This window comes from Pelodiscus sinensis, chromosome 1 (assembly GCF_049634645.1).
Source record: "Pelodiscus sinensis isolate JC-2024 chromosome 1, ASM4963464v1, whole genome shotgun sequence".
Classification (NCBI taxonomy): Eukaryota; Metazoa; Chordata; order Testudines; family Trionychidae; genus Pelodiscus; species Pelodiscus sinensis.
In genome coordinates this window covers 91742727-91757958 of record NC_134711.1, presented here as the reverse complement: position 1 = coordinate 91757958, position 15232 = coordinate 91742727, and the positions used below count along the sequence as shown (strand labels likewise).

Sequence of the window (15232 nt, the reverse complement as noted above, 5' to 3'; positions counted from 1 at the left end):
TTTACATTCTAGAAACAAAAACAAATGTTCACATTTTATTGACAACAGTGTTTTTATTTATACCTACAAAAGAAAACAAGATGGTATCAAAAGGACAATTTACAAACTAAGAATAGTAACATAGCTCTTAGCATCCTGCATCTGAACATCACAATTTTATGAACTCTCTCAATTCAAGTCTTCATTAACACAACAGGAATGTGTCCAGAGACCAGCAAAGGTGTGAAACAGCACTGATCCCCCACAAAAGCCACTAACCCTTCAGTTGTTGAGAGAAATCTACATAGTAAGTTGTTTCAGGAAGTGGGACAGGAAGAGATGCCAGACTCATTTGACACTCCCACAAATGTATACAGATTGAGAACAATGCAAACATTAATAGATGTTAACGCTGTATCAACAAGGGCCCTTCAGCTGGTATATGGAACAGAACAGCAAGCACCAGGTGAGCCAGGGCAGCACATGCTACTGTGCATTCAACAATCAAGTTAACATTCAAGATAGGACATGAGAGAGACTGGACTGCAGCTGACATCAAGTTACAATAAAGCATTTCAAGACCTCAGCGTAACTGTTTTACATCTGCCCAAGTCTCTGAAGGAAGAAGTGAAAATTACAGCAGACAGCAAGGTAGTTTTGGCTTTCTAGAGATGCTTTTTAAAGCCAGCTACGCAGTATGTCCTACTCCATGCCCTTCCATGCCCACAGAAACTTACAGATGAAGAACAGCTCCACGCTTGCTTGTGGGGGAGATAAAAGACAGTCAGTCAGTGCTGGGACAGTAAAAGTTCGTTTGTGGCCATCATTTAAACACACAAGCACAAAAATTTCTTGCCAAAGTACTAGTTAATTTTTAAAATAGCCTCAACTTAAGAAAGATGGGGTATTAAGGGGACTTAGGTTTTCTCTCTGAATTGTACTGAACCTACCTGTATGCTGTGCACAAATCATATATTCATCCCACCCCTCGCTATTGCTTAAGGGGAAGATGTCTAAAGCAAGCCCTCTCTCCTGGGGCTATCAAATGTTCTTCTCTCCTACAGAAGGGTTGGGCTGCCTTTCAGGATTGAGATGCCTTTTTTGGGGACTACTACTGACTTCCCCGATATTATTTTCTATCACAATGAACTCTTGTAATGCAAGGATTTTGCCTTGCAACCCACTGAATAGCTTTGATTTCCTGCAAAGTTATCCAAACGTAAGAGCAGCCAACTTTCACTATGACTATCCCTGTATCATCTGCTCGTGGCAGTTACAAAGTAGACACACTTTACTACTTAAAGAGAAACTCCCCACACCTACCTTAGGTCTGTAGAACAAACAAGATTTAATTAAAATGTTTACTAAATTTGCATTTTTCCTAACATTTCCTAGAATGCTACCTACCTGCAACAGCTGAGCTCAAAGGGGACTGCTGGGGAAATGCCAGGGAAAGCACTAGGTAGTACAGGGTATGAAGGAAACGCAACTTTAGAATCAGGATACACTAACCAGATCTCTCTCCTCACCTCATAAAGAGGGGTTTCTATTTGCATCTACCCCCATCTCAATAAGTGTAAGTGGAAAAACTTTGCTACATTTCACTCAGCACAGTGGCATTCTGAATGTGCCCTATGACAAGAGGTGCTTTGCTTATTAAGAATATACAAACTGTAATAATAATCCTGGTCAGTGTTTCTGAGCCTTTTACTGCATAGTTTTCTCAGTGACCCCAGCAACGGGAATTTGAGGGCAGAAGTTGATATAGGTTAGTGAACCAGATTCCACCTATTCCTGCAATTTAAGCATCATAGGGAAAGAACTTCATTGGTAAATATTTCAAATAGATGTTATGTGTCAACAAAGTTCTTACACGGATTAGATCTGGGGTTTGGCACACCAAATGGAAACAGGTTTCTGGTCTCTGACACTGGGGCTTTATTCCCCTATTCCTTACCACACACCACAGAAGTTACATCAGAAGGAAGGAAACTGCAACCAGCAGCTGCAAAAGTGCCAACCAGAACAGTTTTACACTATCTTTGGAGCAACATTCAGAATGCCTCCAAACTGAGCCAAACGAGCCGAGTTTTCCTTACTAGTTTTGTTATGCCAAGTACAAGCATCAATATTCAGTTATTGAAAAAAAAAATCTCAAATCTAGAAAACAAATGAGCACTGCTCCCTTGTATTTATTACATTAAGGAAGAATGCCTCAGTTGCCCAGAATTCCCCAACCCTCAATACTTCCTGAAATTAAGTTTGCATATTATAGCACATTGCTTCCCCACCTCCCGCAGTAAATTTTCACACACAAACCTCAGACACCAAAAAGATTGGGCTGGGACCTATCTGCCTTATACCTATTTTCTTTTAAGAGAAAATTAAAAAAAAAATTGTCCCAATTTCCTCAACATGCAAGAAAAAAAATTAAAAAATTCCAGTCAATTATATATATATATATAATATATAGTTAAAAACCCACAAGATAAGCAATTGTGGACTTAGGGCCATTTTTGGTGGGCAGGAGGAATTGGGATGGTGAATTCTAAATCTAACCTGCATGAGAAAGGCATCACAGAGGGGAAAAAAGAAAGAAAAGGTTCCTTTAAATGCAAGAGGTCTAGACTGGTCACCAGCAGCCAAGTGGTCTCATTTGCGTGAAGGAGGAGGGGGTGGAGGTGGAGGTGGGTACTGATATGTAGCAGTCTGTCCCATATAGCCTATCACGTTAGTGCCTGGAGGCTGAGGAAATTGTTGTGACATTAGAGGCTGTGGCTGCTGGCCTGCCCGGCCTATGCCTGCATACTGCTGTTGGGTGGCAGTTTGAGCGGTTCTCCCAGCAGTGGCAGTGCTAGTGGCAGCATAGCCAGCAGCACTGTATTCTGCAGCAGTAGTGCCATAAGCAGCTGTGCCATAGGCAGCTGCTCCATAGCTCCCTTGGGCATAGGCATATTGGCTCTGCTGCACCCCAAAGGCGGAATTCGGACTTCCATAAGCACTGCCGTAGGTTTTGGCGGCTCCATTGGCAAAACTGTCACCACGGTCGCGGTCTCTCCGGCCATCTTTTACTCCCCGAAGCCTCCGTTCACACTCATCTTGGTACATTAGGTTAGGGTTGTTGGCTGAACTGACAGTACGGTAACGAGAACGACCTCCTGGTGGTAAATACAGCAGGGTTTAATACTGTGGAGAACTCAAATAAGAAAGGCACTGAATTCTAACAATGGTTTTAATTATTCCCTCCCTCCATAAACAGCATTTTCAATTCACAAATATTCCATTACCCCATGGCCTCTCTTTATCCAAATTGTGGATACCAAATTCAAAACCTGTATCTTGATCTACCCCAAGTTGAGAGTGTGCACAGAAACAGAAAAATACACTGAAAGAAATATAGCACTAACTTAAAAATGACTGGATCAAGTTTCATGTTTCTTTGTGGGCTGGGAGGCAGCACACCTCATGTCAGAAGGGAGAGTATATCAGACTATAGACTATGTTCAATTATGTGGGAAGCAGGACATGCCAGAAGGAACTACAACTGTTTCACTAATTTACAGAGGGCAGTTTTATGCAGAACACTGTTAATGAAGAAAGAAATCCTATGACTATGATTAAAACACTGAAGTCCCTCCTTCAGCTAGCCAGAAGGACTTGTAGTTGGGTATGTATAGAATCACAGAACACTAGAACTAGAGGTCATTGAGTCCAGTCCCCTGCCCTCATGGCAGGACAAAGCACAGTCTAGACCATACCTGATAGATATCTTATCTAATCTGCTCTTAAATATCTCCAGAGATGGAAATATTAATTATTTGGGGCATACATAGGTAGCAATAGTCTGATGTTGAGATGGTTTAATTATGAAGGTATTTTATTCTGTCTCTTTACACCTATCCTCCTTCAAGAGGGAGTATCTATCCCATCTTTTTACCCTCTTCCAGCTTTCCTTTACCTCCACCACCACCACCTCCTCCTCTGTGGTCCACAAGCTGCATCAATTTCGGATTGATGGCCTGGTTGGCTTCCTCCAACACTTTGATCAGTTCCCTGGCCTGTTTCAGGTTCCCCGGTGTGAAGAACGTGTAGGCAGTGCCCTTGTTGGTGCTACGAGCAGTGCGGCCGATGCGATGCACATAATCCTCAGAGCTGTTCGGGTAGTCGTAGTTTATCACAAACTTAACATCTTCCACATCTTGCGAAGTGCCCAGGTAGCGAAGCACAGTGAAGGGGTAGGTGGAGGGAAGGGAAGAGGAAGAGAAGGACGTGCCAACGAAAGGTGGGGAGCACGAATGCAGGTGATAGTAATAAGAGAAAAAAACAAGTTAGTAACTGAATGGAATAAAAACAAGACAGACTCATCCCAAAAGAGTAAAAGGTTTAATTTTGAGCCATGCATGGGGTCAAAGGTGAATGACCTGAAAAATAGTAAGTCTTAAAGCAGTGGTTCTCTCCGTTCAGATTCACCCTTCCCTTGTTGCATCTTTGTGCAGGGTGATAGGTTCTTTGCACAATGCCATCTGAATTTGTTAAATGACTAGTTTCTCCAAAGGAGAGGGAGACAGGATTTGGCCCAAATAAAAATGCCACCTTTGTTGTGGACACAGCAAGCTGGGGTGGAAGACGGAGAGATCTGCTGCAGGAAGGCTTTTACTCTGTTGGGAGAAGTCTATTAAAGACTAACTAATGAGATCACTTACCTTCCAATCAAGCACATGAAAATTAAAAATGAAAGGCTTTTACTTCACTATGAGTTTTAAGGGCTATAAAATATAAGCAATGACTTTCCCCTATCCTAGAATTTAAGCATCCCAGTTACACCATGGTAGTAAAATTCTGCCAACTTACTATTTAAAATATATATATGTAGCATACCACAGCTAAGACATTTTACCTCTCTTCTTAGTTATCATGAGAATGCGTTGCACTAACATTTCACCATGCTACTAAAGCCCAGTGTTAGCAATCTTGATTTTTAGTAATAGAATTTAAGACTGTCCAAGTCAAAACATCAAATGTTAGACTGAACTGGGTAGCTGAGTGCTCAAAAAGACAAAAAGCTGTACCAAATGCACAAATGCCATTAAACCTTAGGAGAAACATCAGAATAGTTTGTTCTCTTGTTGAGATATCAGATTTTGTAAATTTATGGAGTAGTAAGTAAGTAAATGTTAGTGTAACGTTTCAGTAAAAACACCTACAGTTGCAAAAATATCTATTTGCTATCATAAGCAATGTTAAAAAAAAGAATGGAATTACAATAAAAAAATGTCCTTACAGTTCATGAAAAAAAAATCTGCATTTTAAGAAGAATATTCAGAAAATATCCAAGATAAAACACAGATTTTGGTTTTTTGTTTTTTTTTAAAATAGAGAAACATTCTCTGTTTGTTACCAGACCGATGCACACTCCCTCCTCCTGTGGGAAACCGCTGCAGCCGATCCCGTCTCTTTGCCTTTTATTTTTGGCGGCCTCCTTTCGAAAACTCCGCCCTCTGACACGGGACCACTGGAGCGCGGGGAGCATGCATCAAGGGTCCATGGCAGCGAGAAGTCCCCACACACGCTCGCTCTGTGAACTGGCTTAGATGCTTCTCTGTAGCCCCATTTGGTTGTGAAGTGCCGGAGAACCTGGGTTCAGGTAAAAATTTCAGGTCCTCCAACGCTTTTTGGCCCCACCCGGGGTTAATAGGGGTGAATATCAAAAAAATGAAGATAAAAAAATTATATCCAAAGGGTCAGACTGCATCTATTGCCCAGACTTCATCAATTTCAAAGAGGGGAGATGGAGAAAATAAAAACAAGGGGTGTGTAGTGGCAAGAGGGAACTTTATGTCTGTTTCTTATTACAGCAAAGGGGTCTCCTTAGTCTTTGCTGACTCCAAAGTCCTGAATCACACCAATAAGGGGAGTGAGAAGGCAGATTTCACAGGGGGCTGCGCGAGTCTCCAACTAGGGTGCTTAATGAAAAAGTGTAAGGTAAGGGAGGGGCAAATATGATAGGTACAATCACATCTTCACAGCCAGAGTTTAACTAGAGTCTGACAAGCAGGCGGCTACATGATCCTTAGCCAATCTCATTCCGTACATCCATGAGCAGCAAAGAGTTGAATTAAGTGGATACAGGGAATCGCTTTCCTGGAAGAAAGCACCCAGAATTGTAGCTAATATCACAGACACTACTGACTTGAGTTTTTTGAGGGGAGGATGGGAGGGCCAGAAAAGGCAGGGAATGTTCTCCAGACTAAGAAGGCGGTCCTTTATGTGCACATATCTGGCTGAAGATCAGAGCAAGAACAGGATTTGGTTTCTCCAGTCTAGAATGCTCCAATGTATTTGTGCACAGTCACAATCTTCCTGCGCTTTTAGAAGATACTGTAGCTGCCTGGGACACATACCCTTTGTCAGATAACCAAAATACCCTATGGCACAGATTCTGACTGTTAACCAGGAGTGATATAAATTAGCAGACATGCTCGTCTAGAGAGCTGCTTCGATCACCAGTGTAGATATGCCCCCGACCCTGCACTGAGAATGATCTGCAGCTGTTATCAAAGCTTCTGTTAAAGAAAACAAAACAAAAGAAATTCAATGTTTTTAGTTTAACAGAGTGAAGAGTAACAAAAAAAATCAGTGCAGAGGGAGGACCTCTCTCCTGAAGATTAGCATAAAGTAGTCATTATGGGACTCAGAACTTACCTGGAAGGAGATTTTTGGAAACCAATATTCCATTGGGATGAGGGAAAGCCCTGGTGACTCAGCCAAAAAGCGCGCACCCCTGTTTAAAGTTATTACGTAGTAGCCTTCACTTCCCAGGATCTTGGAGGAAGTCGTCTAGAAGTTTGCCAGTTAAGTGACTTTATTTTAAAAAGCAGCAAACTCAGGGCCCCAAAACAAGCAGAGATGTTTAGTAACAAGAAACAGACTCTGGCACCTTTCCCCCACAGCTTGGATGAAGTGGGGGAGGAAGGGAACAGGGAGAGTGTTTTCTTAAGAGGTATCCAATTGAGTTGTTTGGGGGAACCACTTTTAGGGGGTGGGGCTATTTTAAATGTCTAGGCAAGATGCACAAAGAAGCTACCAGCACATAGCAAGCCTGTTTAAAAAAAAAAAACTGCTACTGAGAGCAGCTCTCTTTCATACAAACTAATTTCAGGCCTCAGTCCCTTCTCCCAACAGGCCCAAGTTCTAACTGCACAGGTCCAGACATGACCCTAGAGGGCAGAGACTGAAGTCCATATGATCACCCCTTAGAGGAAGTGTTGGACAATTTTTGGGGGTGGGAAAGGGTGACGGTTGTGTGAATGAAGGATGCCCAGTCTAACACTAGTTTGACAACATTTAAATGACCTTGAGATGCATAATATAGCCACCCTTTCAGAATATACAAAACGTTTCAAATAACTAAAAATCTTCTGTAAATCACAGAATTCCCTTCTAGCTTCTTCATGGATTACTTAGTTTTACATAAAATTTTACACAATGGGTCAGACCACTGAGGTACTTACTATGAAATGGCCCTCGGTTGTGGTCTGTGTCAAGTCTGAAAAGTGTAAGGTAGAAGAAAGGCCAAAATTGCTTTACAATATTTCTAAACTTACACACTGGCCCAGTGTAAGAGAAAAAGGTTAATATTTAAACAAAAAATGTTTCATAGCACACACAACTTATTTTTAAAAGGGGGTGTTTTAACTTATGCATCCAAAAAGATCATTTTCACATCAGTGAAATACACTACATAGTTCTGATCCTACATACTTCTAATCCAACACCACACTTGGACAGTATATGTTGATGGCATGTAACAGAACCTGCCTACAGCCAACAGAGCTGGAAAGACTATTTGTGAAAAAAATCTGGAGCAATGTTTTCCCAGATGTGAGCACATTTGATGGGTGAACTGTGTGTATTGTAGGGATTTTTGTATGAATCATCAATGTATTGTTAAATATTTTATGCTGAACTACTCTCCCAGATGACTTATTTCAACTTTTATATCTAATCCCCTCAGTAAATTGGGAGCAATCCAGCCCTAGCCATCCAGCCGCAAAAAGCTGGAACTGGGGAGGAAGTGGGTACAGTGGAAGGATTGGGTTGCATAATTGGACGTCTCTTCTCCCTCTTGGCGATCGATTAGTCATGCCTAGGCCTTGCTGCAGACCAAAGCCTGTTCGTTAGGAGCAGGAAGAGACTTTGAATATGAAAGAAAAAAAAGAGTAATGTTAAAAAAGGTATTTCACATGTGGGGGAAAATCACGCTTTGAATTTAAGAAAATATTTTTTTGAGTTCAAAGAAGAAAAATATGGAGCAGCAGGCAAGAGTAGCCTGTATGTACAAACCTAGCCCACGAGATGCAACATCCGTAGCGATGAGTATAGGAGCCTTTCCAGAACGGAATTCTGCAAGACAAGAATCCACTATGAAAACAGACCAGGAGTCACAAACTATGCTAAAGGCAGTGAATTTAACTTAAAGTATCTTTGCAGAATCCAAACAAGATGGGAAATGTATTGAGAGAGATTTGGGATGCACACAGACTCCATGAAATTGTGAAATCCTCTTAGCTTTGGCACAGCAGAGGGCAACCACCTCAGTATTGAAATCAACAAGTCAAAGGCTAAACAGAAAACATAGTAAGACTACAGGTAAAGCAACTAATACTGACTGATACTATGCATCTGAGACACAGAGGGAAATGTGTTTGCCTAAACCAAGCTGATGATTTTCAAAACTCCAAGTAATCAACTCTCCAAGACACTGCACTCACCATTAAGTACCCAGTCTCTTTCTGGCTGACTCTTGTCTCCATGGATACACATAGCTGGCCAGCTGCCAAATGGAAACACATGATTTGAGAGAGGTAACAAGAAGCTTCATTAATGTTGAGAAAACAGGAAAGGATTAAAATAATTAAGAAATATTCATGCACTCTTTCCCTCCTTTGTCGGTTTCCCTATTTAAAATATAAACTATTTGGGAGGGATCTGTTTCTGTACAGGCTGAAAGCACCTATTATTCTTTCAGGTACTAACTATTACTGTTTAATCCAATAAGGCCTACTATAGTGATTGCCTTTGTCCTGGCAATCTCATACACAATGCAGCATTCATTATGTCCCAAGTAGGCCAGTATGCTGTCCCTCTTACATAATGCTTCAGTGTGATGGAATCTTCCAGTAGCCCTCATATTGTACCTAGCTAAGAGGCTGAAGGGAAAGACCATTTCTAAGACTAGCAACATAAGCATTTCCTCCTCCTCTCCCACTTCTTACAGTTTAGGGATTCCTAATGGGAAACAAACTGGAAACAAGCTACTCACCCATCTCTGCGCATTCTTCGGGTGAGGTCATCACATCGTCTTTTCGTCTCAACAAAAATAATAGTTTTGTTCTCTTTCTCTGCCATGATTTCTTCCATCAGTTGAATTAGTCTAAAACAAAAGGAAGAATTAGGATATATTTACAAGAACACAGAAGAGACTTTCAACTTATCTTTTTGAAAGAATGCCTGTAACAAGCAACCACTTAGAGAAAGTTGGTTCAGAACTATTTATGAAGAGTTAAATTATCTTACCATGTAATAAAATTAGTGAATGCCTATAAGCAACTAGATAACTATAAGGGATTAAATTGGTTCATAAATTTCAGTAGCGAAAAATTATGTAGACTGATCACTTAAAAATACTTCTTTGCAATGAAGATTTTTAGCACTCCTCCCCCAAATCAGAACAGCAGGACAACGACCGTACTTATGGTCCTTCTCACTCTCCATGCATACGTCCACTATTTGCAGGATGTTGTGGTTTGCACTCAGTTCCAGGTTGCCAACATTGATTTGAACATAATCACGCAGAAAATCCTCAGCAAGCTGGCGCACTTCTTTTGGCCAAGTGGCACTCCACATCAGGGTTTGCCGATCAGGCTAAGAAAAAAGGGCGGAAAAAATGTTATTTAGATGATATATTTGAGTGAGAATTTAAAGGAAACCATGGATGTTAGACTACAACTGATTAGCTGATAAGCTAATGCTTATCAGTTAATGGTATTGATCATACTCAGCCAGCTCCTGAGGAGAAAACTTCACTGCTGCAGGGCAGCAAAGCCACCTCACCAGAAGGGCACGGGCTACCCACTCTGCTCTCAGGGAGCAAAGCCTCCTTCCTGGGAGCCAGGCCAGCAGTGGCTGGCAACTCCACTCCCAAGGAAGCTTCGGTAGGGATGTTAAAATGTGTGTATTTTTGTAAACATCTAACAGCTGAATTTTTCAGTGGTTAGACATTTACACACGAGGGGAATAGGTGGGAGCCAGTGCTTGCAAGGAGTTGGCTTTTAAGCCGGAGCCCCATGCACACCAGCTGCCACCTGCCCCTTTCCCCTTATCTGTGATATGGGAGGGAGGTCCCTACATGTAAACATGAGGGTTAAGTGATGAGCCCAGGCTCATCGATTAACTGTGTACTCAGGTACATGTTCTTATCCCTATGCTTCGATGCAGGCTCTGCAGTACAAAGCTTTATACTAAGTTTTCTACTACTGAGCCCGCAGTGTGCGTAACCAGTTAACCACTAAGAAGGTTTTTTTTTTTTTTTTTTTTTTTTAAGTGGTTACACTGTTACTCTATTACACAATTTTTAACATCCCTAAAGGAAACTATAAATCAGAGTTTCACATACCCTAATCTGGTCAACAATTTTACGAATTTGTGGTTCAAAGCCCATATCCAACATCCTATCTGCTTCATCCAGCACAAGGTATGTACATCGACGAAGGTTGGTCTTTCCTGCCTCCAAAAAGTCAATCAAGCGGCCTGGGGTGGCAATGCAGATCTCAACACCTTCAACACACAAGAGGGAGGGACATAGTTCTAGTCATAATAAACCAGATATGACAGTAAATTTGTTATAATACTTCCCTTATATATGTATACACACCTGAGACCAAGTTACTACTATTTTATTAGGAACACTAGGCATTTTTAATTTTATTAACCATTCTGAAGTTACTTTATAGTATCATTAGAACCTTGAATACAATCCAGGAGCAGATAGCCTCTCCTCAGAAATTACATGGAAGAGAAAAATAAAGACTCAGCAGCAGCAGCAAAGGTAAAATTAACCTCCACTTCCAGTTGAGCTGAATCCCCTGCATCCAAGGCTATTAATTCGAGAGCTCAGTTTGTAGAGGAATAAATGTTTAAATCCCAGCTAAATTTTCAACACTATCTAATCAGCCTTTTGGTAGTAAAGGAACCATATCCATTCAACAGCTAAAAGACAGCTCAAACCTTTCATTTTCTCAGATAGTTTTGTATAATATTGTTTAAATTAGGCAATTATTGTGGAAGAAGGGCATCTGTTTTCCTCTGCAGCATCTGCTACTAGAAATATAAGCCTAAACTGACTAATGATCAAGTATGACAAATTCCTACGTTCCTAAAAAGGAGATGACATTTCCACTTCAAAAGCTTCAGAGGGGTAGCCAAGTTAGTCTGTAACAAGAAAAACTTAAACAACAAATAGTCTAGTAGCACCTTAAAGACTAACAAAACTTGTAGATGGTGGTATGAACTTTCGTGGGCATAACCCACTTCTTCAGATGACAGAAGTATTGAAAGTCCAAATCCAAGAATAAGTAGGAAAGGGGGAGGAGGGGAAAGAAGGAAAAAAGTGGAGGAGAGAAAGAGAAAGGGAGCAGATAAGCTTCAGAAGGACAGTCGAGTTAGTTTGTAACAGGAAAAACTTAAAAAAAAATAGTCTTAAAAAAATTAATGGAGATTGCCTATTTCCTAGGACTGGAAGGGACCTTGAAAGGTCATCAAGTCCAGTCCCCTGCCTTCAGAGCAGGACCAAGTACCACCCCTGACAAATTTTTGCCCCAATCCCTAAATGGCCTTCGTGAGGATTGAACTCACAACCCTGGGTTTAGCAGGCCAATGCTCAAACCACTGAGCTATCCCTCCCCCCTAGTAGCACCTTAAAGACTAAATAGTTACAAGAAGCTGATAAGAACCATTTCCTTGGACAATTCTCGCTTAGACAACCACCTAACCTGAAAAATTCTTTTCAGTAACCACACAACATACCTCCATCATAACCACCCAGGAACCCACCCCTGCAATCAGCCCTGGTGCCAACTCTGCCCACATACCTACACAAGCAATTTCATCACTAGACCCAACCACATCAGCTACCAAATAAGAGGCTCATTTAACTGCACATCCACTAAGATCTATGCCATCAATGCCCCACTGCAATGTATATTGGTCAAACTGGACAGTTTCTACAGGAAAGAATTAACGGACACAAATCAGATAACCAAAAAGGCAACACACAAACCTGTTGGAGAACACTTTAACCTTCCTGGACACTCATTAATGGATCTCTAAGTCCCTGTTTTGTTTCAGACCAATTCCACAAACCAAATACACAGAGAAGGGTTGGAACATAATTAAAACTTGTGAATGAAGTTGTTATGCAAATGGTTTGTATCGGGATATCGGTTTGGCTCGCACATTATCAACCAAACAAACAATGGAGGTGCTAATGGTACTTGATGTCTGTGTAGCATCTGTGTTGGTTATCTTCCTTTCCAAGTGCAAACTACTGGTTCTTATCAGCCTCTTGTAACTAGTCTTTAAGGTGCTACTAGATTATTTGTTGTTTAAGTATTTCTACTTCAGTCTCACAGTTAAGTCCTTTCAACTCATAGATCTGTCCAGTAAACATTTTAGAGATGGAGGAAGGGTGTATTTTCCTCTGAGAAACTCCATATCTAGCTATCTTCCTAGCTGCCAGAGGCAGACCAAATCTTAATTCTAGACCAGGACATCAGAACATATTCCGAGAAGAACAGCTTCCAAAGCTGCAGAAAAAATACTAATATGCTTAAGGTCAGCATTCAGAATAAACATTTGTAACAGAGCCTTGAGTCTGAAGGTCAAAGCAAAGACTTAAAAGACTCACTCCTCTTAGATCCACCATATAAGAACACAGACTGATGTTAATTCATTACTCTATAGCAGTGTAAACAGCTGGCCACAAAAGAATCCCAAAAAGAGAACATAGAGCTAAAAACAAGTTTTTTCCCTTCTCTGTACTATTTGAAAATTTGTACAGTGATGAGAATCTACTTTTCAACTATTTACATAAAAAGGAGGGCAATTTGAAAGACTGAGCACCACATTCTACAGCACCTACCAATCAAATGCTATGCTCCCAGAGAAGATAATGTCTACTTTGTAGCACCTAGAAAAAATGTGACAAGGGACCACACTGTGGTTAAGAATATGGCTTTTCTGTAGCCATAGTGGAAGTCCTGTAGCCATATTGGAAGGCCTAAAGCAGCGGTGGGGAACCCTTTTTGGGTAGGGGGCTGCTAACCCACAGAAAAGTGAATCGGGGCCACACACAAGTGAGAAGCAAAAACACAAGAAAACAAACCCTCACTGACATGGCCTGACTGAGAAGGAGAAAGACAATTCCCACATTTCCCTGACACAGAGCCTAGGGCAGTGGTCTCCAAACCTTTTTACACCCAAGATCACTTTTTAAATCTCAGAACAGGAGAAGATCTACCGCCCCCCGCCCCTTCCTTGAAGCCCTGCCCTCTCTATACTCCTGTCCATCACTTGCTATCCCCAGCCCTTATACACTCTGTTAAACAGTTTATTTTTAAATTATGCAATATATAAAATTAAAATCACATGTTTATAGTTATGAAATAAATGGTCTGTTTTTAATTCATGCTATTTAAATGTCAAATGAAGCATTTACAATTATACATTTTGTTCTCTGCTATTTTGTAAATCTAAAAATCAAGTATTGATAATTGTATATTTTTTTCTTCCAATAACAAAGTCTCCGTGTGACACCTGTAACTGAACAGTATCTGCCAGTGTCTTGAAGTCTGGGTTGTAGTCTGAGATTGCTAGTCGTACACAGTCCATCAGATGGGCATCTGTGATCCTGCGCTCAGCCTGGGAAGCTTGCGCCAGCACAGCTGGAGCTAGATGCAGCCTCCCTGGGCTGAGCGCAGGGAAGCCGGGCTGGAGGGAAGAGAAGTAGCTGCCCGGCCAGCTGGCCATGGCGCTCAGCCAGGGTGCCCCCAAGCTCCACGTGGGCAGGTGCAGAGGAGAAGCCACTGATCAGCTGGAGCGAGGGACAGCCTCTTTCAGCTGAAAGCCACAGTCAGCTGGCTGGGGTGTTTCAGCCCTCCCGACCCCCCAGCTCTCACTATTCCTCACAGCTACTCACCTGTGTTGTTGCTCAGTGAGTAGCTGCTCCTCAAATGAGGAAATCTAATGTAAATGTACTGCACAGGCGCGCAGTTCAGAGGGCTCAAGAGCTACTCTTAGAGCCCCTGAGATCTACCGGTAAATCACAATCTACTGGTTGGTGACCCCGGGCCTAGGGGAACCTAAGCTAGTAAGTGTTGAGTGCTCCAGTCCAGTGCAGGAGGGCAGGAAGAGTGGGGGCTGGAACACCTCCACAAGCTCCCCAATTCGGGGGGTGGGAGGGAGGGCCCTAGGTTCCCCACCCCGGCCTAAAGCCTTCCTCTGCATCCACACTGAAGAGCGGCAGCCATTAGCGCTATAGCTTGGAGTCACTCACATTCCATCTAAAGTGCATTAAAATAGTGTCATACCAGGCTGTTAAGATTTCATCCTAATGGCAACCAATATCACCAGTTAAAGAAACACATCTTAAGATGAGTAAAGAAAACAGTTTGACGGCATTTTGTCTGGCAAGAAACTGTTTATTAATAATTGAGGTTGTGGAATTCTATGATTATGGTGCTCACATTCCTATTGTTTGTCTGTATGATCTCTGTCTGTTGTATAATTAATTTTGCTAGGTGTACATCTATTAAGGTGTTGAGGCATGATTGGTTAGGTAACTGTTACAACATGTTATGATTGGTTAGTAAAATGTTACTAAAATAATCGGTTACAGCATAGCTAAGCAGGATTCAGGTTTCACTATATAAATCTGGGCCCAAAAGGAAGTTCTTCGGGCACAACTCCAGGACACAGCTCTAACATCAGAGTTGCCAGACCTCAACCCTGTACCAACGACACGGTGCTAAAACTGGAGTCCCCCAGATGGACCATATCCTGACTGGCCATCAAGACAAGTTCATCTGTCTCATTGGGGAGTGGTGAGCACAGTATGCCTGGAGTGTGTATACTGATTTTGATAATTAATAAATAGAGATTAAGTAGAAAATTACTGTGTAAGGCTCTTTCACTGGTA

General features: G+C 41.7%; 1 protein-coding gene across 2 annotated transcripts in view; it reads right to left on the bottom strand.

Annotated features, from left to right (window-relative positions):
• Positions 1–33: 33 nt before the first annotated feature.
• Positions 34–15232, bottom strand: part of DDX17 (DEAD-box helicase 17) — a 29189-nt gene continuing 13990 nt past the window's right edge. For both annotated transcript variants that reach the window (XM_075936807.1, XM_025182578.2), the window contains exons 7-13: positions 10655–10815; positions 9731–9903; positions 9302–9412; positions 8751–8812; positions 8323–8382; positions 3938–4177; positions 34–3137 (exon numbers count right to left, since the gene is read on the bottom strand). In XM_075936807.1, the coding sequence (XP_075792922.1) occupies positions 2632–3137; positions 3938–4177; positions 8323–8382; positions 8751–8812; positions 9302–9412; positions 9731–9903; positions 10655–10815 (1313 nt within the window). In that variant the 3' untranslated portion in view covers positions 34–2631. The remainder of the gene's footprint in view (positions 3138–3937; positions 4178–8322; positions 8383–8750; positions 8813–9301; positions 9413–9730; positions 9904–10654; positions 10816–15232) is intronic.